The sequence below is a fragment of the Leptodactylus fuscus genome, chromosome 3 (genome assembly GCF_031893055.1).
Source record: "Leptodactylus fuscus isolate aLepFus1 chromosome 3, aLepFus1.hap2, whole genome shotgun sequence".
Taxonomy (NCBI): Eukaryota; Metazoa; Chordata; class Amphibia; order Anura; family Leptodactylidae; genus Leptodactylus; species Leptodactylus fuscus.
The window spans coordinates 10,630,646-10,657,093 of record NC_134267.1 but is presented as its reverse complement, the minus strand read 5'-3'; the positions used below and the strand labels follow the sequence as shown (position 1 = coordinate 10,657,093).

The following is a 26,448-nucleotide window of genomic DNA, read 5'->3' as shown; positions in this document are numbered from 1 at the left end:
GGAAGGTTATATGTCAACGAGCTTTGATTCTTTGAGTGGGCGGGAACTGTTTGAATTTTTTTGAAAAACTGAAAAGGTTCCCGCCCACTCGGAGAATCAAAGCTCGTTCACCTATAATCTTCAAGGGGCCGTATCTTTTGAACAGGTGGATGGATTTTAAAAAGAAAAATGCCAAATTGATCAGGGGGAAAGCGAGAATTGCATGATGTATAGCAGTTAGTATTTTGGGGATGTGTCCATTTTTTTAAGGTCCTGGAAAACCCCATTAAATCAATTAACTTCCCAGCCCTAGCATTGACTAATGGCTGTTCCAGGTTACTGTCTGCACTGTAGGCCACAAACATGGCCCCTGTGACTGCTGCAAATTATAGTAGCTTGCACTGCAAGAACGGTCACAATCTACGAACCATAATCATCTAATATCGAACGTTTGCAAACAGAACGCCAATGTAGCACTGGATTAAATATATAGTATATATATGTATACATACACGGATATAAAATACATAAAAGCACAACTATGTTCACTACAGCTAGATACAAACATGCTATAAGCAGACATACATTTCTCCACCGCCTCCTCCAGATTGTTCCTCAGCAACTGGTTTATTAAGAATGACGTGAAGGATTTCTTAGGTTCATTTATACATGTAGACTCCAGCAGGGAGAGCCCTTCTTCAATGTTCCCACTGAAAATACAAAAGACAAAAATTTAAAAAATAAAAATAAAAAAAGTAAAAGAAATTATTTTAAAAATTTTATGACACCGGTCAGCACCGATCAGGATACTTTGTGACGGGATCCATTAGCAATCTTAATATTTGCAAGTAAAAGTTTCAAAGCTGCCACTGGACAGTGGGGAGGGGTTCAGGTTAATTTGCATAAACATTGGCATAACCAAGACAGGGCTTAAAGGGATCCTATCATTAAAAGTTATTTTTTGTCCCTAACATATAGGAATAGCTTATAGGAACAGCTTAAGAAAGGCTAATCTTCTCCTACCTTTAGATGTCTTCTCCGCGCCACCGTTCGGTATATAATCCAGTTTTCGCCAGTATGCAAATGTTTTCTCTCGCAGCACTGGGGTCGTCCCCAATGCTGCCAGAGAACTCTCCAGCGCCACCTCCATCTTCTTCAGGAACGGCCTCTCCCTGTGTCTTCTTCCGGAGCTGGCTTCAAACTTCTAGGCCTCGGGCAAAGTCGACCGCGCATGCCGGCCACAAGAAAATGGGCACTTGCATAGTATTATAAGCGGCCATTTTCTTGTGGCTGGCAGGCATGCACAGTCGGCTTTACCCTAGGCTCGAGGCCTAGAAGTTTGAAGCCAACGCCAGAAGAAGATGCAAAGAAGGCCCGTTCCTGAAGAAGATGGAGGCAGCGCCACTTAGAGTTACTTTTTACATAGAGGTCTATAGAGAGGGGATAGGGGAGGAGGAGGCTGCTGCTGCTGCAAAAGACACACAAATAACAGCAGTTGCTAAGTTCTGCTACAGTGTGAATGACAACACTATACGTTTCAAGATAAGGCTCTACCACTGCACTATATGAGGAAATAAATAAATAAAATTGTTGATGGCAGCCTCTCCCCCCTCTCCATAGACTTCTGTGTGTGAAGCTGAGTACCGATACTAAAGGAAGGAGGAAAAAAAGCAGCCTGATAACTATGGAAGGAAGCCTATTTCTTTACTAAGATACATTACAAAGTTTCTTATATTCACCTGTACTATTCATTCATGAAAAGTAGTTTTATAATCGAAGGCACTCTTTAAAGGGATTCTACCATTAAAACCTCTTTTAGCCTAAACATATCAGACGCACTCCCTGCAGGCTGCCCGCTGGTTTTATATGCACTTGAAAAAGGGCTAAACGCCTGAAACGCGTCGTGCCTAAGCATTAAAGTTTTTGAAGAATGCTTGTTTAGTTGGTCTGTGTGCGCTTTACCCCACTCCTCCGCCACCTGATGGGTCTCTGACCCTGAGGGATATCTGTTAATTTATTTGGGGTCCAGGAATCCAAAAAAATGTTTTTTTCTCCCCCACATACAGCTCCACTTCTGGCTAATGGAACTACATGGTATTGCAGCTCATTCCCCATCTAAGCAAATGAAGCTCAACTAGAAAACCATTCTTTGTCAAAAAACACACACACAAAAAATTAATTAAAAAAAAAAAAATTAAAAAAATAAATAAATTTATATATATATATATATATATATATATATATATATATATATATATATATATATATATATATATATATATATATATATATATAATACATAAAGATAATCAAAAAATGTAACATTCTAATCCTGGACTGCCCCTTTAAGAAAAGACAGATCCAAATGATGCTTAATGGACCTAGCCCTTGCATTACCCCGCGAGTACAACGGACTAGCTAACCGCGGAGATTAGACTTATATATGCCAAAAAAAATACACATTAATGTTCGGAATTCAATAATTTATGTAAGAAAACCAAGCCTGTATTTCTGGTAATATTGCATTAAATATTTAGCGCCAGCACTTTGCTCCACAACTGTCCGGCTTGATATAAAAACTGATAATAAATATAATTTGTCCAGGGCACTCCAGCGCTTGAGGTTTTACTCCGTGCGGGGCCTGTGCTAATAATTTAATATGTTTACAACAGGAGGTGTATCTGTGTGCGCCCGGGAAGCGCGGCGTCTGTATAATGTGGGGTGACAAGTCCATTTGGCAATGGCTCGGCGCTGCTCTCAGCCGCTCTACCTGCTCATATGATGAGGCCATGCAAGAATAGTTTGAGAAAATCACTGATTCCGCACCTAGAAAACGCAGCCGGCCCTTTAACTCATCGTGGCGTTCCGTTACTTTTTGCAAGAACTTTCAGATTACCTTGTGGCTTTCCACGTACCGGAACTTATTCTTAGTGCTCAGGGAACGGTAAGGGCGGTCGTCTAACTCGATGAACGCAATTGTACAAAGCACCAGTAGCCCTTTATATGCCCTCGGAAGAGCTTTGATATTAATATAATCTACATACAAGGATTTGATCTTAAATTTCCTCTTACTAAAAAATTATCCTATTCAAAATTCTGCCTAACATCTTACAGGATTTTTTATTTTTTTTTTGTATACATGGATACAGTTTTATTGCAATTTCACAACTTTTTCCGTGTGTGAATATTTTTATATTTTTTCATTGAGGTGTGTTGTGGAAGGGCTTGTTCTTTGCAGGACGTCTTGTAATTTTTAAGGTTCAAGTAGAACAGGTTTTAATTTTTAATAATATTTTGGGGTACATAGGACTTTATAGATGTTATTTTTATTCAATTTTTTGGGGGTGATAGGATTGAAAAAAAAAAAAAAAAGTTATATTTACAACCGGATAGAATTGGACAAAAAACCATTTGCACCACTGCCTTATGGGTTTTGATTCTACAGCACAGCCCCTACATGCTCCATGTAAGTATGATCACAGTGATACCAGTTATATGGTTTTTAATATGTTTTAATATCCTTACAAAAGCCCAAAAATTGGAAAAAAATAAAATAATCACCATATTCATAAGCCGTGTGAGACAACATTGCAGCACCCACACGTGTTTGACTGAGGTCTGAAGCGATAAATGCCCTCAATAGTCTCCGTGGACTCGTCCGCTGGGTCCAGGCTATGTTTGAAGTCTCAATTCTGAAGTTTTTTCGGATTATGATAATGATTGATGGGGATTTCTTACTATTTGCCAAGCACAGCACCACATAGGGTCTAGTGGCTGTGCCTGGTATTGCAGTTTACGCTAGGTTCACACTAGTGTCGCCTAACTATAGTTCGGGTCTGATGGACCCCATTGATTAGGATGGGGTTCGTCGTTTTAAAACTGAAAACGGCAGAGGAATAAGTCCCCCATGCAGGAGACTTCCATAAGAGGTACTGAGCCACAGCATGGCCACGGGACCAATAGACATGATGTCATTGCCTGAGAAGAAGAAGTGATGTGATGTCCCTGCATCTTTATGTTCATCCATTAGTATCTAACATCTTCCTTAGGCTTCATATATACCTTAGACTTTTCTATAGACCTTGACTACCATCACTTCTGTAGAATCAGGTGGTCGCGACAAGGCAACATATAGACACAAGGGAATGATCGCAATGACTGCAAAGTCTCCATTAAAGGATTCCATTTAGAACTCTCGCAACGATTCGTAGACACCCCTTCCTGTCTGTCAACATTATATTCAGTCTATACTGCCGGGTAATTGTCAGGTAAAATTAGGAGATCAGTATCCAATAAATGGCACCATGAAGGTAAACCGGGTATTTTTAGACACTCCAATCAGTCGTACAATATTGGCTTCCTGTTCCTGGATGAATAAATTCCCAACGTTGTGCTCAGGGGACAGGATCGGGGACTGAATAATATGCTTGAAAAAGTAATGGTATTGCTTAGGGAGATCCAGCTAGCAGGGCAATGGTCCCTGGGAAAATATGCAAGTGAGGAAGGAAAATGTCTCTTTAGTGCCACCTACAGGAAGCTACATTGTAGAGCCTTGAAATAGGGCTAGGGATATTAGTCAGGCCAAAGATCTATATGTAGACGGCTGTTATGACGATCTTTGTGACTACAGAGAATGGAGCAGCTCCTGGTTTACACAGGCTAAGATGATTGATAATCCATAATAATTCGATAATCAATATCAAACTGGTGGGGGTCCAGTACCCAGCACCCCCACTGATCAGCTGATCTCAGCAGAGCAGGAAGCAGAGAGCTCCATTCTACAGGATGTTGCTTGAATTCACTTGAATGGGAGCTGCAGTACCTGATGTGACCACTACACAGTGAAGAGCGCTGCCTGCTTCCTGCTCCATTCTCTGTCTATCAGCTTCATCCTGGCACCCCCACCAATCTGATATTGATGACTTATGCTTAGTCATAAATTTTAGCCTGGACAAGCCCTTTAACGCCCCAAACTAGACACACATAGGTGGCAGTAGAGACGCGCTATCCTCCTATTGTGTAATTCCAGCCACACTCTCTGCTGGTCGATATGAACGCTGACATTGGTTGAGCCTGGTCCAGTCAACAATCCATAGACGGTGGCCTGTATTCTGTATTTCGATATCAGACGAGAACAGATCTGTATAAAAACCTCTTTTTACTACGGTAAAAACCTAAGATCTCTCACAAAGCAGCGGGGTATCCCGTCCATCCAGGACGACGCCAACCACTTACTTTTTCAGGTGAGCCAAGACTACACAGGTGTTGAAACTCTCTGGCAGCACTTGAGCGGGTAATTCATGGCGCTGAGTTAACTCCTTTATCTTCTCAAGGCCTGGCACGTCTCCATTCAGCGCCAGGGCATTGACGAGTCTGTTTAATGAGGAACGCATGGGCCTGCTGCCATTTTCCAGCATTGTCTGCAGAGTGACTAGCGCATCTATTGAAGAGGAAAGAAGAGCGCAAGATAAAAAAATGCTGGAGTAATCACAGATCACAAGGCGCGCAAAGCAGAAGAGACAAGCGGACAAGTGATTAGAATTTACTCTGTTGTTTGTCATATTAGCAACTTGCAGAAAAATGTCGTGCGCGCCGGAGATTAGAACTTAATGATGGAGCTGGCAGAGCATGGGGCGAGCTGCTGAGGAAGCAATATGGAATTTCTATTCGCCCCCCCCCCCCCCCCCTTTGCACGGAGCCTCTGATAGCATTTGACAAAGTCACAGCACAAAAGCGGCGATGCACTCCATGTCAATGGAAAAGGCGCTTTTCGCCCAGTAATAATGTATTCCTGGCAGATGCTGGAGGTGCACTCTGAAATCGAAAAGCACAAATGGCAAAGCGGGTGCCAGATAAATTGTATTAATGGCCGGTTCATATTTATGTGAAAACACAAATAATGGATCTGCGTTATGATAAACAGCTATCACTTTCAGAAATGATCGGAAATGATATAGCGTGCTACAGCGATGGCGGAGGCTACTATCAGAGGAGAACACTTCATTATCCGCCAGCGCTCGCCTCAAAGCAACATTACATTAACCAGGCCGCCCCGTGGTAAACGCTGCCCCGTACAGGGAGGTCCTCGCCATAGGAGTACATGTAGATTACAGATTTAAAGGGATCCTTTTTTTCTGACTACCACGTAGGAATAGCCTTAAGAAAGGCCATTCCTCCTACTTTTAGATGTCTTCTATGCGCCGCCGTTCAGTAGAAATCAGGGTTTTCTTCAGTATGTAAATGAGTTCTCTTGCAGCACTGGGGGCGGTCCTCAGTGCTCAAACAGCACTGGGGGCGTCCCCAATACTGTGAAAGAACTCTCCAGCAATGCATCCATCTTCTTCTGGAACGACCTCTCCCTGCGTCTTCTTCCGTCCTGGTTTTCAATCTTCTAGGCCTCGGGTAAAGCAGACTGTGCATGCCCGGGCCACAAGAAAATGGTCACTTACACCAGCTTACTATGTAAGCGGCCATTTTCTTGTGGCCTGGGCATGCACAGTTGTCTCTGTCCAAGGCCTAGAAGATTGAACCCCAGGACGGAAGAAGACGCAGGGAGAGGTCGTTCCAGAAGAAGATGGAGGCGGTGCTGGAGAGTTCTCTCACAGCATTGGGGACGCCCCCAGTGCTGTTTGAGTCCTGGGGACCGCCTCAGTGCTGTGAGAGAACTCGTTTGCATACCAAAGAAAAATCGGGATTTCTACTGAACGGCGGCGCAGAGAAGACATCTAAAGGTAGGAGAAAAATAGCCTTTTTTAAGGCTATTCCTACATGGTAGTCAGAAAAAAAGGTATGTAATGATAGGATCCCTTTAATAACCACCAGTATATCACAATACTACCGCAGTGGTGCAGAATTTAGTGCAGCAATATTGTCCTGGGATCAGATCCAATTCACATGATTGGTGCATGTACCCTCGCTCTAATATCATAGGCAGTGCAATGAGATTGGTGTTGTGGTTTCCAATGACATTCACTCTAAAATTGATCTGCCTTAAAGGGATTGTCCAGTTTAGAAAACCTGACTTAATATACTCTGTAAATGAATTCTGAATTAACAGAGGAGGTAGGTTCTATGTTTAGTCCTCATTGTATGTCCTCTGTCTCTGGAGGACCTGTCCCATATTACATAGAAAAGCCATTGATTTCAATAGGCACCCTGTACTACTGTATTTCCCCAGTGGAGGCGCTGTAAAGAATCTGAGCACTTACTACCACTGATTAACCCTGATCTTTAATGGTCCCAGCAGAAAGATACTTATTGTCTAAAATGTAGATAGTGTCTAAAATGGAGAACCCCTTTAAAGGGGATTTATAGGACTAAAATACTGATGTCTGACACCCAGAACCCCCCACAGATGAGCTGGTGAGGATTGCTTCCACTTCACAGGCTGTCGTGTTATGTCCATCAGTCACAAAGCCAGTTTATAGCTCAGTTAGGTGAACGTGGATAAGTTGCAATACCAAGCGCAGCCACTATGCAATGTAGGGCGCCATGATTTATTAATTGTTGGGGCTGCCGGGTGTCAGGACCCCACAAGCCTGATATTGACATCAACATTTTAGTCTTACAATAGACCTTCATGATAGCAATTGTATAGTTCAATAACCTGGAGACACTTGCTTATTGCAGGACTCTAAGGTTGGAGCCAGCATTTGGCAAACTTGGGCATAGATGAGGGCCCATGGGCTTGAAGAAACCATGGAAATCTAGTTAATATGAATTGTTAGCAGTCACGAGGCCCAGAAATATAGAATGGCCACCAGGTGTGAAATCTGTTCAGCTATTCCAAAGATATAAGCCTGTTTTGTATGACTGCCAATTAGTGTCTGCTAGCCAAGTGGGCAGTAACATCGGTTTCTCTGCGTTCTGTATGGCCTGTTGTTACCACCCACTTGGCTAGTAGACACTAATTTGCATTAACACTAGCAGGGCTTATAGCTTTGGAATAGCTGAATGGATTCGGATAAACAAAACTCAAGGTAGCAGCGCCGATCAGATGATGGATGTCATCGGGCTCTTCAGACCTGGTGACAGGTCCTCATTAAGATCTACCCATTAGCACATCCCATGCACAGCAAATACTCAGGGAAATGATGACATCATCAGAGTAATTAAAACCATCATGTCATCAGAGCTCGCGGGTCATACCACCCCCTACTGGAAGATCCATCAAGTGTACCCTCCCCGACATCTCCATCCCGCTCCTCGATTTTATGTTACTTTTAAACAGTGTATGCATCGAAAGCGCTTTTATTCTACAACCAACACAGTCCTATGAGACGTAATGTTCCGGAGATCCATCATAAGGCACAGAATAGGAAAAATGCAAAAAAAAAAAAAAAAAATACATTTTTTTTATATAATTAATAAAAAAAAACTGCATTAAGACGTGCCTGGTGTCAGAATCCTTAACAAATACATATAAATTACTCACTATTACTCAATATAGTAATCATGTAGCGCACCACCCCACGCGTTTACCACTCCATTTAACTCGTTTGCAATTTTGCACAAAAGGAGAAAAATCTTTTTTTTTTAAAATAAAATGCAATATATAAAAATAAAAAAAATAATAATAAAATCAGCGTCTGCGGACGGATTCCCGACCATTCAAGTATCTTAATTTGCAAAATCAGACTGACTTGTGCCGTGAATTTTAACACTGCTGAAAGCGTGCACTGATATTTTTTTTATTGTCCCCCCCCCCCCCGACTCGCGCGAACACAAATTTTTGCATGTCTGAAGAGCGACGCTTCATCTTAAGAAGAAAAAAAACAAAAACAAACCATCTTGTGTTTAATGGAACGGAAACCGGACTAAGTGGTCAGATGACAAGTACATTCATATTCAAGATGTATTATAAATGCATGTACAGTAATTTACGTCTCTCCGCCGCCACAAAAGGCTCTTGATAAGCAGGTAATTTGCTAAATGGACTCCTTTATCCAAGTATTCGAAGGGCGTTGCAAGAAAAATCTACAGAGGCATTAACGTGACGTAAAGGTCAAGCATTGTGACATACCTTTCAAACAGTCCCGCCTAACTTGCTCTTCGATGAGGAGATTACCGGCTGTACCCCTCAGGCTGTAGTTCCTGACGCGGTTCTTGGCGCTAAAAAAGAGGCAGACGTTTAAGAAAAAGGAATTACTGACATGCTTCTGATCCGATAATAAACGGTTGAGGCTGCGAGGTGAAATTACAAAAAACGACTGTTCATATGTTAAAAATATTGCGGGAAAATATCGACCCGGAGACAGCTTTTGTGCGATCCTGTCAATGGGGGGGGACGGAAGAATAAATTAATTTTTTTTTTCCCCGCTCCCTTTATTTTTCTCACCCCCCCCCCCTCCTAATCTGACAGATGACAAAAGTTGGAAATGAGCGACAAAAGGAAACAAATTGGAGGGTTTTTTTTCTCTCCCTTTTAAACAATCGGTTCGGAATCGAGAACGCTGACATAGGAGAAGATTAAAATAACCGCCGAGATGGTGTCGGATATTCATGGACGTCGCCCTTCCCGCTAATTAGAAAAAACGAAAACCGTGCAATATTTATTTTTCGCCCCCCCCCTTCCTCTTTTATAGGTTGAGGAATTAACATGGGGTTGTGTGGTGGATACATTGTTTTGGGGTTGGCGAGATCTAGTGACGAGGTTTTAGCCATCGCTGCTTTCAAATGAAGAAAAGGGCGCAACGGCATCTGTTTCCGAGCATCTGCCAAATGCGCCGACCGCTAATGAAATCCGGGGCGGAACTTTGCAAAAAAAAAAGTTCATTTCTAGATTAACAAAAGGCAAAACAATCTCCTCCGCCAAGGGAAAGCAAGTGAGAGTAGCGAAGGGATTAGCGGGTCATTGTCATTTAGAATATCAACAATCACGATAAATCGCTCTGATCGTCTTGAGGCGAAGCCAACTGAGCAGTCTATTCTACCTACTCAAACTTATGTGCTGAGCAGATTGAGACGTAAGCGGGGTCACTGCTAAATTATTCTCATCAATCCCCAGCAAAATCCTTTGTGGAGGACGGGAATAGGACCATCTCCCCCTCTCTCAGTCACTTTCAGCCTCTGGGGAGGGGGTCGGCAGTAGTCATCGGACACGGGATTTTCTTACTGTACGCAGCAATCCTCTTAATCCCTGCCTAAGCACTCATTGCTCAGTTCCACTTCTTTACTTGGTCCCATCTGTCGGAGGCCTTAAATCAACATTTCACGCAGGAGGCCGTAAATTACATGTAACGTGGGATTTACTTTCCCCAATCTTTCAATCTTGTGTGTGATTAAATAGATGTTAGCCACTATTACAGACCTAATCTTTCATTCCAGTACTACTACATCTAATTTCATGGCCCTCGGACGACACGAAAAGTCATTAGACAGGCAACAAATCGGATATGGTGCCCCAAACCCGTATACAAGAATCTAATGTGCGAGCAACCAAAAGATAGACTGGAAGGTGAGCGGCGAGGTTATATCATGGCGGATACATTACTGTACATAGATCTGCATTTATTCTTAAAGCGGTATTCCTAGCCACAATATGCCACCACTTTATGAATTGGGGGTTTGGTATTAGGTTTGCACTCCCTTCCAAGGTATTACTCCACAGCCACCCACTTTAGCAGTCCCTTCACTTAGAGGGGTTGTCTAATGGTTGTGCTCTGTATTACAGATCAGTCCTAGTCACTTGAATGGGACTGAGCTGCAGTATGGCCACAAAGGACACGATGTCCCTGGTCTAAGAAGAGAAAGTGGCACCTAGACATAGGGCAAGTCCTTTAAAGGGGATTTTTGCTCCCAAATGGATTCTTCCTACATCATAACATCATCCATGGGGGTCTAACACCCAGCTCCCATACAGATCAGCCAATCTGGCAGCCTCCAGGCATCGGGCTGCTGCAGTGGACAGGGGAAAGTGCAGGCTACTTCTATTCAAGCAACAGGAGCCTTGTCCACCGTATAGCAATGGTTCTGGAGAACTGCAACGCTGCTCCTATTACTTAAATAGTAGCAGCTTGCACCTGGAGGCGGCTGCAAAAGCAATTCGTGCAGGGTCCGGGTGTCGGAACCCATAGATAGATCAGATATCCTGTGGATAGGTCATAAGTATGAAAACTCCCTCTGGGTCCTGAAAACCCTTTAAAAAAATTACTACTCCTGGATGGGAAGCAACCAATATGGCCTCCAGTTCTGTATTTGCAAAGGGAACAGGGCTGGGAATTTTGCAGGGGTAGTCATTTTGGGACTCATATCTCTCTGGAGAAAAGGGGTGCAGGTAGCCCTACTATTATAATGCATAAATGGCACAGTCACAAACCTAGTCAGCTCTGCTACATCTGCAGCCGTTCTTAGGAACATGTCCCAAGGCAGCAGCCCATGTCACACACCCCGTATACTTACACAGCCTCCACTTCAGCGGCCTCTAGCAGTAAGCCTTCTTTCACCAGCGCCTTGATAAGACTCGTGTACGTCCGGCTTGTTAATAGGACCTTATTTTGCTCAGTTTCTTGAAACACAGCGAACGCCTCTACGAGGAAACATGAATAAAACATCCATATTAGCATCGGACGGAGGGAACGGGTGTAGGCCAAATGGAGACAGAAATCGTCACCTGCTACAAAAACAGCAAAGAAGGAATGAAGGAAATCTATATCAATTATATATATGCCCATGTACTCAGAGAAACTCAACCCCCTCCGCATCAAAGTCTGTAGGCCAACGCCCCAACTCAGACTCCTCTATTTTCCCACATCCCGACTAACTCCTTCTTAAAGGGATTCTACCATTAAAATCGAATATTTTCTTGCTAACACGCCGGAATAGCCTTAAGAAAGTCTATTCTTCTCCTACCTTTCGTTGTCTTCTCTGCGCCGCTGTTCCATAGAAATCCCGTTTTTCACCAGTATGCAAATGAGTTTTCTTGCAACACTGGGGGCGTCCCCAATGCTGCCAGAGAACTCTCCAGCGCCGCCTCCATCTTCTTCAGGAACGGGCTCTTCACACATCTTCCGTCGGTGGCTTCAAACTTCTAGGCCTCGGGCGAAGTCAACTGCGCATGCCGTCGGCCACAATAAAATGGCTGCTCACACAGTATTGTAAGCGGCCACTTTCTTGTGGCCAGCAGGCATGCGCAGTCGGCTGCCCAAGGCCTAGAAGTTTGAAGCCACCGCCGGAAGAAGACGCGTGAAGAGCCCGTTCCTGTAGAAGATAGAGGCGGTGCTGGAGATTTCTCTCGCAGCATTGGGGACGCCCCCAGTGTTGCAAGAAAACTAATTTGCATACCGAAGAAAACCAGGATTTCTACCGAACGGCAGCACAGAGAAGACAACAAAAGGTAGGAGAAGAAAAGCCTTTCTTAAGGCTATTCCTACGTGTTAGTAAGAAAAAATTAAATTTTAATGATAGAATCCCTTTAAATGGGCGACAGAGTAAGGGTAAAATTTGAGGAAGATTCCACCTCAAAATCAACCCCACATTCCACCTAAACTTTGCTTCCTGTTCATTTGAACGAGCAGATTCCACCGGATATCTCCCCACTGAAGTGAATGAGAGGCAAAAAATTCTGTCAGTTTGGTGTGAAATTTGCAAATTTCACAATGGATTCTATAGCGGAATTTGGTCAAGGAGAAAAATTCAGCTTCAAATTCCTGAGTGACAGACTTCTAGTAAAAGTAACCATGTAACTGGTTTCCGACTCTACCCAAACCCGACGCCTGGACTTATAGGTAAGACCCCCGAATGAAACAATGGGTGTATCCTAAAACCTCTTAGGTAACCCTGCCGACACCTGAAATTTTTGCTACATTTTTATTTTTAATAGACAAGTTGGGTGGGGACATGAAAAACAACCCTACCCATAAATACCGCTGCTCTTTTTGCACACAGTACCGCAATGTTTTTTCAATAGACAGTTCTGGGAACGTTTCTTTGCAATCTTCGTTTAAGGAAAAAAAAAAAAAAAAAAAGAAAAAAAAGAAAAAAAAAGAAACCCTGTTTCCGCACTTCTGAGACTGATTAACAGTTTTATTTCACATATTCACAAAAACTGTCAGTTTATGAAAGGAAAATCTGAAATTGTAAAAAACGCTAGCCACGCATCTCACGGAGATAAGCCACCAGAACGAGACGCTGCGGCAATAAACAGAGCATTGAAACCGTAATCCAGACTCAGGCGCCTGCGAGCGTGATTGGGATGGGGAGTCGGGCGACATTCATAGTCAAACTCCTAATACAGCCCGCAGATATGGCGTCACAGCTCCGATAGATCGATGGCGGGACGGGATCTCTGCAGAGGGGAGTGATGTCTATTGTACTTTCAGTCCCTTGGTCACTGGGGCACCCAACGATCAGATCCTCAGCGATGTGCAACTTCTCACCTATCCTGTATATAGGGTCTGTAAAGGAACCATCCCTTTAACTGTGCTCAAAGCAGGTCACTTGAAGGAGTCCCACTACTACCATATCTGTATATAGAGCACAAGTACTTGTTACCCTATAACCCAGCATTACTTGAATGTTGCAGAGTTGCAATACAACATACAGCCCATGGACAGGTGTGGTGCTCTCTCAACTCTGAACAATCCCTACTTGTTAAAAAGGCTCCTCTGACAATAATCTGGTCATATATACGGGGCCCCCAGTGATGAGCCGCTATCTTTGGATAAACCCGGCAGAAAGTATTTTATTCTCTGCAGCGCCACCACAGGGTACATGAAGCATTACACAGTGCCCAATGACATCAATGGCTTATCAATGTAATACTGGACAGGACAAGTCCTCCAGAGCAAGAGACGCTCTTTGTAATCGCTCCCCAATGAAGCCTAGAGATGAGGATAATTCACGGGGTCTATGAAATTGGGTTTCCTAAACTGGACAATGTCTTGGAGCAAAGAGTCAGCAACTATATAAAGAAAAGCAGAAATGTCCGACACCTACCTGCAATCTTCCCCTCTCTACACAAGTCTATGACTCTCTTGCCAGGTCCTCGGGATGAGGTAGTGAAACTTTCAAGCTGAAATAGAAAATAAATCAATCTGGTGAATTTTGAGGTCTATGCAGACTGCTAGCATTCTGTTTTCTGCTAGCTGCCCTTTCTTCAGGTGGATTCCGCGGCTGCTTCAGCACCGGTGTCCACCTTGCGGCAGCAGCACCCTCCGGTCTAGGCCCATTCATTTGGGGAGCAGGAAGCCGCGCTGTCAGAAGCCGCGCCAGTCGCATTTTGGTCCTATTCTGACACGGCTTCCCGCGTCAAATTCAGGACCAAAATACGTGGCCCCTAGCCCCTTGTGAAGGGGGCCTTAGTGTCCGCTATTTTAGCGACTGACCGGACCAGACATCCGAAGCAGATGTGAACTGAGCTTACAAGTTACATTTGCACAACGTAGGAAAGATCATCACCTAATAAAAATCAAAGTCATTGAGTCACTTTTAAGACAAAGTTTAAGGGACCTGACATGTGGTTTGGGGCCAATAAACTACCTCCATGTTATACAACTTGGAATTGGGTCTCAAACCTGTGTAAATCACCCCCGCCTATAGATAATGACGGGTGAGGGGATGCATATGGAAGGAGAAGAGATGGAAACAATGTGCAAACGATAATGTCCAGCTATGTATAGATCCCTGTAACATGCAGATAGCCATACAGATAAACATAGACATGGTCTCCCTCTTGTATGCACCAACTTAGTTTGCCACTTACGCTAGGTTCACACTCATCTGTCCGTTCTGAGCTTTCTGTCTTCTGCATGCCAGAAGTCGGAAAGCTCAGACCGGGTCCGGCCGTGAGCAGCGGTGAGCGTTTTATGCTCTCCGCCGCGAAACCGGATTTTTTAATCCGGACACAGAGTACTGCATGCCGACTCTGTGTCCGGATTATAAAACCCGGTTTTGTGGCGGAGAGCATGAAACGCTCACCACCGCTCACGGCCGGACAGCTTTCTCACCCATTCAAATGAATGGGTGAGAAAGACTCCTGCAGGTTTCCGTCTCCTGCTCTGTTTTAGGCAGGAAACGGAAACCTGAACTACGGAGTGTCGGCGCAGATGTGAACGAGCCCTTAGCGGTGCAGTTACCCTAATACATGGAGGTCCAATAGGTGGCGGATGATACAGTCCGTAGTGATACTCCTATCATGACAGGACCACACTGAAGTTCAGGGGAGCACACAGGATTTTCTGGAGGGTTCAGTGGACAGCCAATGAATGTTACTACTGATAAATAGGGGGCAGATCCCCAGGATCATTCAGAAAAGCAGTGGCCAGCCAGGGTCACCAAGGGACATTTTTAATTGAGATACCGCCCCTTTGTGCACCCACCTTTCACAGTAACCAATATAATGAAAAAAATATGCCCGGGCACAAGAGTATTTCTACATTTCTGATTGTCTTTTTCTTTCCTAGTAAGTTCTCCCTACACGACCCTGTATATGTCACACTAGGAAGTATCCTGTAGGCCCACGTACCGCAATCTCCGGGATGTGTTCATTAATATCTTGCCCGTTCTTTTTAAATATGTTTTTCAGAAGGGTCAGTGTGGTTTCCTGGGGCAGAACGTTTTCCTCCTTCATTTTGTACCAGGCGCTCTTCGCCTTTTCCCAGTCGTTATTTTTATCTGATGGGAAATAAATGACAATAAAACATTAAAAAAAAAAAACATAAAAACTGTCAATAGAACCCAAAACAAAGAATAAGTCGACAAACTACTACAGCGATATTTAGTGCGGTCCAAGCCATGCGGCAGATGAAAGTCTCGGAATACATTTACTACAAAGAATCCTTTCCAGTACGGATGAAGAAACCGCTGATGTGTCAGACGTGTCTTAGGTGGGAACACTCCTTTAATTTCCAAAAGAGGAAACACTCCTGCCAAATCATTTACCAAGAAAATAGATTTCTATTAGTGAAAAAAAACAACCACCCACCATAGACTTTGAGGAGCTGAAAGTAAAGTTCTTCTCTGTCGCAGTTAAAAAGCTTCTGAGAGATTTCTACGCACTTCTCCAACAAATCGCCCTGTCCGTAGACACAAGAAGAATTATTCACTTCATAGGGTGTGATACCATCCCAAACATTTACTAATCCTTACACGCAAAAGGATAACCAGTATAAAGTACCGCAAAGAGTAGTCGTCCTATGGTGTATGAGCTGCTCAGGGTGTACAGTGCTGAGGTTGGCTCACAGAGCATTGCCTAGACAGGACACCATTCTATCTACCTCCTAGGGGCTTCCTCTAACCTCAGTTTTATAGGATTTCCATTTAAGTAACGTAAAACGGAAATCCCAATAGGTTTGAAGCCTGATAGACGCCCTCTAAGCCCAACTATACTTGGCGCATCATTCACTGCTATGGGGCAGCTGGGACTGTAATGTTCAGCCACGCTGGCAGCAACAGAATAGTGAAATGGAGCAGCGGTCACGCAATTGCACTGGCACTCCGTTATAAGGAGGCCTTATGGGGATTTTCGGCCCTTTGTCCAACGCTCAAACAGCACTGGGGGCGTCCCCAATGCTGCAAGAGAACTCTCCAGCGCCACCTCCATCTTCTTCAGGAACGGCCTCTCTTCACGTCTTTTTCCGGCGCTGGCTTCAAACTTCTAGGCCTCGGGCAAAGCCGACTGCGCATGCCCGCCGGCCACAAAAAGATGGCCGCTTACTTACTATGTAAGCGGCCATTTTTCTTGTGGCCGCGGGCATGCGCAGTCGACTGCCCGAGGCCTAGAAGTTTGAAGCCAGCGCCAGAAGAAGATGCAGTTTCTGAACATGGAGGCGTCGCTGGAGAGTTCTCTTGCAGCAATGGGGACGCCCCCAGTGCTGCAAGAGAACTCATTTGCATACCGACGAAAACCGGATTATATACCGAACGGTGGTGCGGAGAAGACATCTAAAGGTAAGAGAAGAATAGCCTTTCTTAAGGCTATTCCAACGTGTCAACAAGAAAAAAATTGATTTTAATGGTAGAATGCCTTTAAGGATGGCTTCCAAAGTGTAGCTCATAAATTGGGCAATAAAAAGTGGCAACAGCTATTTTGATGGGGTTGATGTGAGGTGCGTTGTACGGTCACTATACTACTATAAGGGCCCACATACCAACCTAATATTACATTACCTGGTTCGTTCTGAGGCACCGATCAGCAAACCAGTTCATCTTGACTGAGTGCGCTCTCAAGCCTGGGGTCTAAAACAAAAAAGGGAAAAATAAACGATATCATGACATATTTAGACAGTAGATCCCAGAGTGGATTTATAGTACTGTGATGGTTTTGCTTCTTATACAGCAGGGGTCGGCGACCTTCGGCACTCCAGCTGTTGTAAAACTACAACTCCCAGCATGCATACTTGCTCTGCTGTTCTTGGAACTCCCATGAAAGTGAATGGAGCATGCTGGGAGTTGTAGTTTCACAGCAGCTGGAGAGCCGAAGGTTGCCGACCCCTGTTATACAGCCTTCCAAAGCCAGGAATGAAACAGAACATAAGACCAGGTGTATAGGATAGATGACGCCTCTCTTATATTGAATGCACTTCCAATTCATCCTTCACCCCTTTGCACAATGTAGGGGAAAATTCACAGAAAAACACGCAATAAAAATAGCTGGTGGACTTTGCAAAAAAAAATAAAAAAATCATCATATATTGCGTCAGGACTAGAGATGAGCGAACACTATTCGGTCATTTCGAATAGCACGCACCCATAGGAATAAATGGAAGCGGCCGGCGGCAAGGTCTGCATGTCGGCTGCGTCCATTCATTCCTATGGGTGCTTGCTATTCGAAACGGGAGTTTTGAATAGTGTTCGCTCATCTCTAGTCAGGACCTTGGCCTTGTATATACCCATGGCCTCTTCTACTTTTCTCCCTCCATGTCCGTTCTTACCGCAATGGCGCCATTTTATTGATGCACCAGGAAACTGAACAACACTAAACATTGACCGAAACTGCTCTGCACGCCATAATACGATGTGAACAGTGCTCGAAATCCGCGCAGGCCTACAAGACACGCTAAGCCTAACGCGGGCAATATCAGTTCAATGACTACAGGGAGTTCGGTCATGGCTGAACATGCGGCGGGCGCCGGAACGGAGCTAAATACAATTACGGAGTAAAAGTTGGTCTCACTTTGTGCTAATCCTTCTCCCGAAGAGACAGGAGTTACATTCACTGACAACTTTCAATATCATCGCAGATTCAAATGCCAATGATCTAAAGAGCCGCAAAGCCGCACAACTTAATATAGTAAATCTCCCTCTTGTTCCCGGCTGATTGAAAAAGGCTGTCATTGCAAGGACAAACGCCCAGAACAGCAGATATCCTTGCATTTCATTTTGATATTGAGAACTGTTGCGCTTGGACAGGGTCTCAATCATCAAAAGAACATCTAGGTCAGATTAACTAAATCTCCTTGGCTTGCACAGCAGTCCATATTTGTAGCTTATCTCTTACATCTGAGTGAATTACAAACATCCGAGCCCGGCTGGCAGGCTGCATGAGAAGCAATCTCTCCCGGTTCTGCGCTATACTTATCTAACTTAGGAGTCAAGTTCACCTCTACAAAAAATCAATCCAGGAAAAGTGCATAGCTATTGGAAAGGTATATAGGCAGACGACAGTATTTATAATAGGGCAGGGGCGCCGGGGCCAGAAGTGACATCCGATCACCAATGTGTTACGGAAATTATTTGGGATGCGACTGCAGGGCGAGAGGAACAAATCCAGGTCTCCAGGTTTCTAGAGACCAGAAGGATCTTTCAGAAATTCAATCCAAAAAAAATCCATCTATGGTCAAATACAGAAAAGCTTTTTTAGGTGCATTTGTCTCTAGGGTTGGACTTATGACCCGAATCAAAAATGGCAATTCATCGGGCGTCTGACCTCAATTATAATGAATATGGCAATTATTTAGGTCACGACCCTTTTACAGTATGAGCATAGAATGGGTGAACCTTGCGAGGTCGTCTCCTGAGGTTTGCCTGATGGTTTTGGTAACACCAAACCCATCTGTGGAACCTCGTGGTCTCTTTATGTTCCACAGTCCAACGCTGTTTTTTAAGTTTGATAACCTCCCCTAGGCTACCACTTATTACTCACCTCTCCCGGGCTCCGGGGAGACTCCCTACTATCTTTTGGACTCTCTGACTGATGTCAGTGACCGCTGAGGCCTATGACTGAGCTTTGGTGATCACATGGGTCACCTAATCACAGGCCTCAGAGGCCCCTGACGTTAGTCAAAAGATTTAAAGGGATCCTATCATTAGAAACCCTTTTTTTCTGCCTACCATGTAGGAATAGCCTTAAGAAAGCCTATTCTTCTCCTACATTTAGATGTCCTCTCCTGTCATTCGGTAGAAATCTGGCTTTACTTCGGTATGTAAATGAGTTCTCTGGCAGCACTGGAGGCGGGCCTCAGTGCTCAAACAGCACTAGGGGCGTCCCCAATGCTGCAAGAGAACTCTCCAGCGACACCTCCATCTCTTTTGGAACGCCCTCTCCCTGTGTCTTCTTCTGTCCTGGCTTTCAATCTTCTAGGCCTTGGGCAGAGCCGACTGTGCATGCCCGGGGCACAAGAAAATGGCCACTTACAAAGTACGCTGGTGTATGCGGCCATTTTCTTGTGACAGTTTACACAGTAAACTGGTGTAAGCGGCCATTTTCGTGTGGCCACTTACACAGTAAGGCCTAGAAGATTGAAAGCCAGGACGGAAGAAGACCCAGGGAGAGGTCGCTCCAGAAAAAGATGGATGCATTGCTGGAGAGTTCTCTTGCAGCATTGGGGACGCCCCCAGTGCTGTTTGAGCGCTGAGGACCACCCCCAGTGCTGTGAAAGAACTAATTTGCATACCAAAGAAAACCTGGATTTCTACCAAATGGCAGCGCGTAGAAAGACATCTAAAAGTTAGGAGAAGAATAGCCTTTCTTAAGGCTATTCCTACGTGGTAGACAGAAAAAAAAGGGTATCCAATGATAGGATCCCTTTAAAGACAGCAGGGAATCTCATCAGAGCCCAGGAGAGGTACTCACCCTCTCTGGTTTTTGTTTAGGCCCCCACTTAATATACTCTGGGGTCTGAAGTGACGCCAAATATAATAGCAGTCAAACTCGGAAATGCTCAGTCTGAACAAAACTGTAGGTAGAACCTCACAAAGATTTTAATAACCTAAATAACCGACATGAACAAATTCACATTGGTTATCCTAATTGCTTGTTCGATTTTGGTTATTTTTCTATTTGTCTCCTATATAACATACAATACCCAAACCCACAAAATATTAAAACACTGCTGAAAAAAAAAAGCAGCGGATTAATATAAAATAAAATAAATTTTTTTGGTAACAGCCCCTTTAAACAACTTCAAGTCGTTGATATGCTTCAAAATTGCTGCGCTCCCTTCCAGGGCTGTTCCTGCCGTCATAAAGAACTGACTTAGTAAGTAAAAAAAATAAAAGTCATTCCTGTAAATATAACAGCCGGCAACAATAGCGAAGAAACAAAATACGCTCAATAGCATTAGCATAAGAACAAAAGGGATAACAAAGCGCAGAAAGCCTCCATTCTTCCCTGACACCTTCCTCCAAACAACTGTTTTTTAAACATGTCACCTTATCAATCACATGGATTATTACCGATTGTGAACGCCGAGCGCAGTCAATCACTGGGCGCGCCGCAAACCTCGCAATTCATCGCCTCTCCCACTTCAATATTTTTCCTTACAATATCAAATGCAACTCCCTGTTGAAGCTAGAAAAGCGCTGCAGGCGAAATGGTGTTATGATCGGCTCAGGATCCCAAAATTCTGGACCTTTAACCCTTTAGAGCAGGGGTTGGGAACCTTTGGCTCTCCAGCTGCTGTGAAACTACAACTCCCAGCATGCTCCATTCACTTCCATGGGTGTTCCAAGAACAGCAGAGCAAGTATCCATGCTGGGAGTTGTAGCTTTGCAACAGCTGGAGAGCCGTACGTTCCCTACCCCTGCTTTAGAGGGGACGTTTCTATCTTGAAACGTCCCCATAATGGAACAATTTAGGGGCACCGATTCTTTTGGGGTTCCTTTGTGGAATTAATGAACAAACTGAAAACTGGTTATAGGTGTGTCCCTGCACATTATGACCAGGCGTATGAGGGCTTGTCCATGATGTCCATAAGGATAGGTCATAAATATCTGATCAGTGGGAGACCAACAGCCAGCCCCCACACAGATCAGCTGTTCAGGAGTCTGTCTAGTCCCTGGATTATGTACAGCACAAAGCCAGAAGCTGCAGTATCAGGGCCCGGCCACACGCAGTGAACACGAGAGGGTTGAGGCAGAGCAAATTGGGGAGGCGGAAGCTATGTTCAGGTTTCATTCTTGTGAGAATTCATTCTTGTAATTCATCCCAAATAGAACTATGGAGGAAATATGTACTTGGAGAACCTTTCACCATCTTCACCATCTCCAGTTCTATTCAGAATTTAATACACCTCCCACCACACAGCTGATTTTTTTTCTCCAGCTCCCACCATTCCAGAGCAATAAGTGCAGTCAGTTTGGATGCCTAATGTATTCTGGATTGTCGAATGTCAAGTGGGTGGTGTCATGACTGATTGGAGTCCTGAGTCACGCCCCCTTTTCTGCTCTTGCCTGACCCACTTGACATTAGAGAATTTAGAGCAGGGATAGGGAACGTATGGCTCTCCAGCTGTTGCAAAACTACAACTCCCAGCATGCATACTTGCTCTGCTGTTCTTGGAACTCCCATGGAAGTGAATGGAGCAAGTTGGGAGTTGTAGTTTCACAGCAGCTGGAGAGCCGAATGTTCCCTACCCCTGATCTAGAGTATATCAGGCATCAAAACTAGCAGCACTGATTGCTCAGAGATGGTGGGGGCTGGAGAAAAAATTCCAACTGTGTCGGAATCAGTTTAGTGGCACCTACTGAAGGATACAAAAAATTGGAGATCGTGGAGGCTGTGACAGGTCCTCTAACTGCTAGCCTCAATTCAGCTACCTGGTAGTTGCAATGCCATGCCCCATTTGAGCCAATAAGGAAGCAATTACATTGCATCCAGCCTTGGCATTGTGTGGCTTCGGATTTCCACACGTATATGAATGCACCCACACTCTTATATTTGGGCAGACTTAAGTTTCTAACATTGATGGCACATCCCTAGAACAGGCCATCAATTAAGACTTGTGGTGGTCCAATACCTGGAACCCATGCAGATCACCAGTACTCAGCCCGGCTCTAGCTATTGCTTGCATACTGTGATCTGTGCAAACTCCAGTGGCGAGTGTGGGTGCTGCATTAATAATACCGAGAGCTCCACTCTCTGGGTCCTTAGCCTAGACCAGTGATTCCCAAAGTGGTCCAGGTGGACCCTCAGGAGTCCTTGGGAGACTCAGATATAATCTTCACATTTTTTGATGAATTTTGGGAATATGGTAGAAATGTAGCAGAGGGGATCCACCGAAACCAGTAACATTGTGAAAGTGGTCTACGAGAAAAAAAAAAAAAAAAAAGTTTGGGAACCTCTGGCCTAGACCATCAATATTAGAAACCAGGCCACCCCTTTAAGACTCACCCGAATATAGAGCAGCTTCTACCAGAAAGCAGCGACTTACCAGAATTCCCAACACACTAAAAATTATGTGAAATTAATTGGAAATCAGTAAACGCCTTGTCCCTAAATCTCCGCCGTCCTATAATTGAATGTCCCGTTACTCTCAATACCCCCAGGAAGATCAGGGAAAGACACGATTACAAATCCTACCATTGTGCCTACGATTCACAATGGCCCCTTGGAAAAATAACCCAGGAGGAGAAAAAAAAGTTACGGGGAAAATAATTACTCTCCGTGCGCACTTCGCTCCGGCTTCTCTTCCGACTTATCAGTTTCAGGAAGGAAAATTTCAATCAACTCCCAGATAAAATATACTAAGCCCTAGCAGACCAAATTTGTCACCTACCCCTTGCTATAAGCTGCTTACCCCAGCGGGAGGGGACAATGAAAATAAAAGACAAACAGGAGAAAAAAAAAAGATCCCGGGAAAATGAAAATGCCAAACGTTAGCCGACGGCACTCGGCTGATTAACTCGAAGACAAGCGCAACGGCTAAATCTGAGCAAGGACGGGCGCAAATTAAATTCCAGAGCTTTTAAGTACTACAAAGAATTCCTGAGCTCGGAGGATTAGACAACTTTACACCCAGGAACGCCGCTATAATTTAATTGTTCCTCCATCCAAGATTTATTATGCAAATATCTGAGGTTTCTTCCCCCTCCGTCTGACCACGACCAGCCAAGGAGACAGATTCGGCGCGCAGATGAGACGCCGCTCCTGATCTATAATTACACTGATAAAGACGTACTTATGTCGCTGGCCAACTAAGCCTGTCCTTTTATATTTATTTTTTTCCCCCGGCCTTCCCGTTATTAAAGCTATATTCTATTAATACGAACCGGAGGAGGCGTAATTAAAGGTTACCATAATAAATGTGTTCCAATTAAACATGGCCGCGCCGTGACATTGTGATTAGAGGAGTGCATTTACTAGTCTCACCTCTGCAATCTTCTCGGCCTCGCTGTATTTTCCTGCTCGGATGAAGGCGAAGAAAAGTTCATGAAGCATGGACTGCTCGCCCATAAAGTCACTTATGCGGTCCACAGCTGTTGGCGACAGAAAAGGTTTTTATTGTTACCAGGATGAGAGCACTTGAGGCTGTCTATAGGACATGGGATGGAAAAGAGAGAACCTGTCACCGGGCTGTAGGCGGGAGGTGATACAGCAGGAGGAGACGAGTAGATTAATATATCGTTTGTGGGGAAAGATTCTGTGTTACTTGATATTTATTCATCTATACCTCTGCTGATCCCGAGTTCAGGAGTCCAGTGGGCGGTCCTACTCTGAAATCGAGGGCTATTGATAAGCAAAAGTCTACAGTTACCTACTGGACTCCTAAGCATAGAACAAGCAGGAGTCCAATGGGCAGATCTACTTAGTGACTGACACTTCCTGCATAAAATTACAAAGTTACCTGTCAATCACTTAGTGGGACCGCCCACTGGACTCCAGAATGAGCAGGATGTGAATGAATAAACTAAGTTAGACCGAATCTTCTCCTGCAAAGTTATATATCAATCTGCTCAGCTCCTCCTGCTCTATAACATACAGCATGCAGATTAAACAGTATTGTCCATGTTACAGGTTCCCTTTAATTGTGGGGAAAGCAAAAAAAACAAAACAACAAATTACACACAAGACCATAGAAGATAATAAAGTTACTGGCAAAGCAAATCTAATATACATTTTTTTGCAGGCCATATGGGTAATGGATACTGATTAACTACCCCGTATCAGATTAGTGGGGTCCAACCGCTGGCTCCTGCACCGATCAGCTGATTTTACTGACTAAAGTCGTATACAAGGTATATAGCTGGATGCTGCTGAAGTAAATGGGGCAGAGCAGCAGTTCCCAAACGTCACCACTATGGCGTACATCTCTGTTCACTGTATACAGCTCCCAGCTCAATGCATTGCAGTGGCGGTGCCAGGGACTGCAGCTATTCTCTCCTTCACTTCAATAGAAGCAAAGCTGCTACCCGTCGTATACCTTGTGTATGGCTTATGTATACCTTATGTATGTCGGACTCCATCAGAGTCATTTTGGTTGACTTTATCCCTGTAGGTTAGTCTTGAGTATTCATTTCTGATGGGTCTTGAACAACCACTTTAATAGCCAACCATCCAACTTCACTAGAGAACACGTCTGCTTTAATGCAGTATATTGTGATGTCCTTTTGTCATATTTGGTGGGAAACCTCCTGCCACACGCAACGGGGGTATCCAAAGGCCCCTAATCATTTTTGCTTCCATTCTGACACGTCATGGGTTATTTATTTATTATGCTTACTTATATAGCGCCATCACATTCTGCAACGCTTTACAGACATTGCTAGTCACTGTCCCATATAGGGCTCACAATCTACATTCCCTATTAGTATGTCTTTGTCTATGGAGTACTCAGAGGAACCCCATGCAAACTCAGGGAGAACATACAAACTCCTTGCAGTTGATGTCCTTGGCAGGATTCGAACTCAGGACTCCAGCGGTGCAAGACTGCAGCCACCATGGATTTTCCCTGCTGGTCTCTACCTCCTGACACACAGGAAGTGACTGCTCAGCCAATCACTGGCTGTAGCTGTGACCTGACCGCCAGTAATTGGCTGAGCAGCCTTTCCTGTATGCTGAGAGGGACCAGGAAAATGGAGACTGGCAGGGACCAGGAACATTTGAGACATTAATTAATTAAATTAATCAATTTATACCATTTGGTCGAACAAACTCATTATGGTTGAAATACAGATTGAAAACCTACTGATGTTGAAAAGAACCAGCCGGGTGCCTGGTGGTGCCCAGACTCGTCCCTCACAGAAAATGCCTGTTGAATGATCGGGCATACTGGATGTCAACATGCTTGATCCTTTTACCAAAGGAGATGAACTTCAGTAAAAGGTGTCTGACAGCGGCTATTCTCTTCTCCACATTGTGTGCCCATGCATGCTTGGCGAAACTGAGCATGCATGTGTATCAGGGAGTTGGGGGGAATAGATGTCAGGCATACAGCATTCAGAAGACAGCTATAGCACCTCAAAGGGGTTTTCTGGTCTAAAAATATTGGCCACCAATGCTATATAATATAATTGGTGGGGGGGGGTGACGCCGAGCACCCCTACAGATCAGCTATTTTAGGCAGCTGACACACAGAGAATGCAACATGAAGCAGACAGCTCTGTTCTTGTTGAACTTGCAGCTCCAATGGGAATGGGAGCTGGCCAGCAGTACCCGGCCTGGCCACTATAAAGAACAGAGCTGTCTGCTTCCTGCCCCATTGTCTGTGTAACCGCAACCAAGAACCGCTGCTGTACAGCAATTCCGGATATTAAATCCTCTCCTATCTGACTACATCATCACTCATTTTACCCCGTTAAAACCCCTTTAAGACAGCAATTTACCCATCAGTGACCCCCAAATCCAAACTTTAGTGAAGTCTCCATACCATTGGCTTATCAGTGAGCCGGATTTGCTTTGAGGTCTAGAACAAGCCATCAAAAAGTGAATGATTTGGTTAAGGGGGAAAAAAAAACTAAAAAAAACCTAAAAGGCTTTGCGGCGAAACTGAAGTGCTCACCTTTTTTTCTTCCCTCTTCCTAATCACATGTAAAGTTTTATAAAGGGTAAAAAAAAAAAAAAAAAAAAAAATTAAGTCTATTCATGCCGTCCTAGGGAGAAATGAGAAAATGGCTGTGCCCGCAGCAGTACATGTTCCCGATGAAAAGGTGATTCTCAATTACAGATCAATTACAAAATGTACGGCTATTATCCACAAAAGCCGCGGAGAATGTGCGTCGAAAGGGTCCGCGCGTTAGAATGAAGTATGGCGGGCTGATGTTTTTATTCATTATCCATGAAAACATGGGAGGGCACCGGGATAATATTGTGAG

At 44.3% G+C, this 26,448-nt stretch overlaps 1 protein-coding gene across 1 annotated transcript in view; it reads right to left on the bottom strand.

Moving 5' to 3' along the window:
• LRPPRC (leucine rich pentatricopeptide repeat containing) overlaps nucleotides 1-26,448 on the bottom strand; it is a 112,470-nt gene that overhangs the window by 12,543 nt on the left and 73,479 nt on the right. The window contains exons 25-33 of the mRNA XM_075267016.1: nucleotides 23,507-23,613; nucleotides 17,086-17,154; nucleotides 15,902-15,992; nucleotides 15,443-15,591; nucleotides 13,915-13,990; nucleotides 11,380-11,506; nucleotides 9,002-9,090; nucleotides 5,215-5,419; nucleotides 565-689 (exon numbers count right to left, since the gene is read on the bottom strand). Coding sequence (XP_075123117.1) covers nucleotides 565-689; nucleotides 5,215-5,419; nucleotides 9,002-9,090; nucleotides 11,380-11,506; nucleotides 13,915-13,990; nucleotides 15,443-15,591; nucleotides 15,902-15,992; nucleotides 17,086-17,154; nucleotides 23,507-23,613 — 1,038 coding nt within the window. The remainder of the gene's footprint in view (nucleotides 1-564; nucleotides 690-5,214; nucleotides 5,420-9,001; nucleotides 9,091-11,379; nucleotides 11,507-13,914; nucleotides 13,991-15,442; nucleotides 15,592-15,901; nucleotides 15,993-17,085; nucleotides 17,155-23,506; nucleotides 23,614-26,448) is intronic.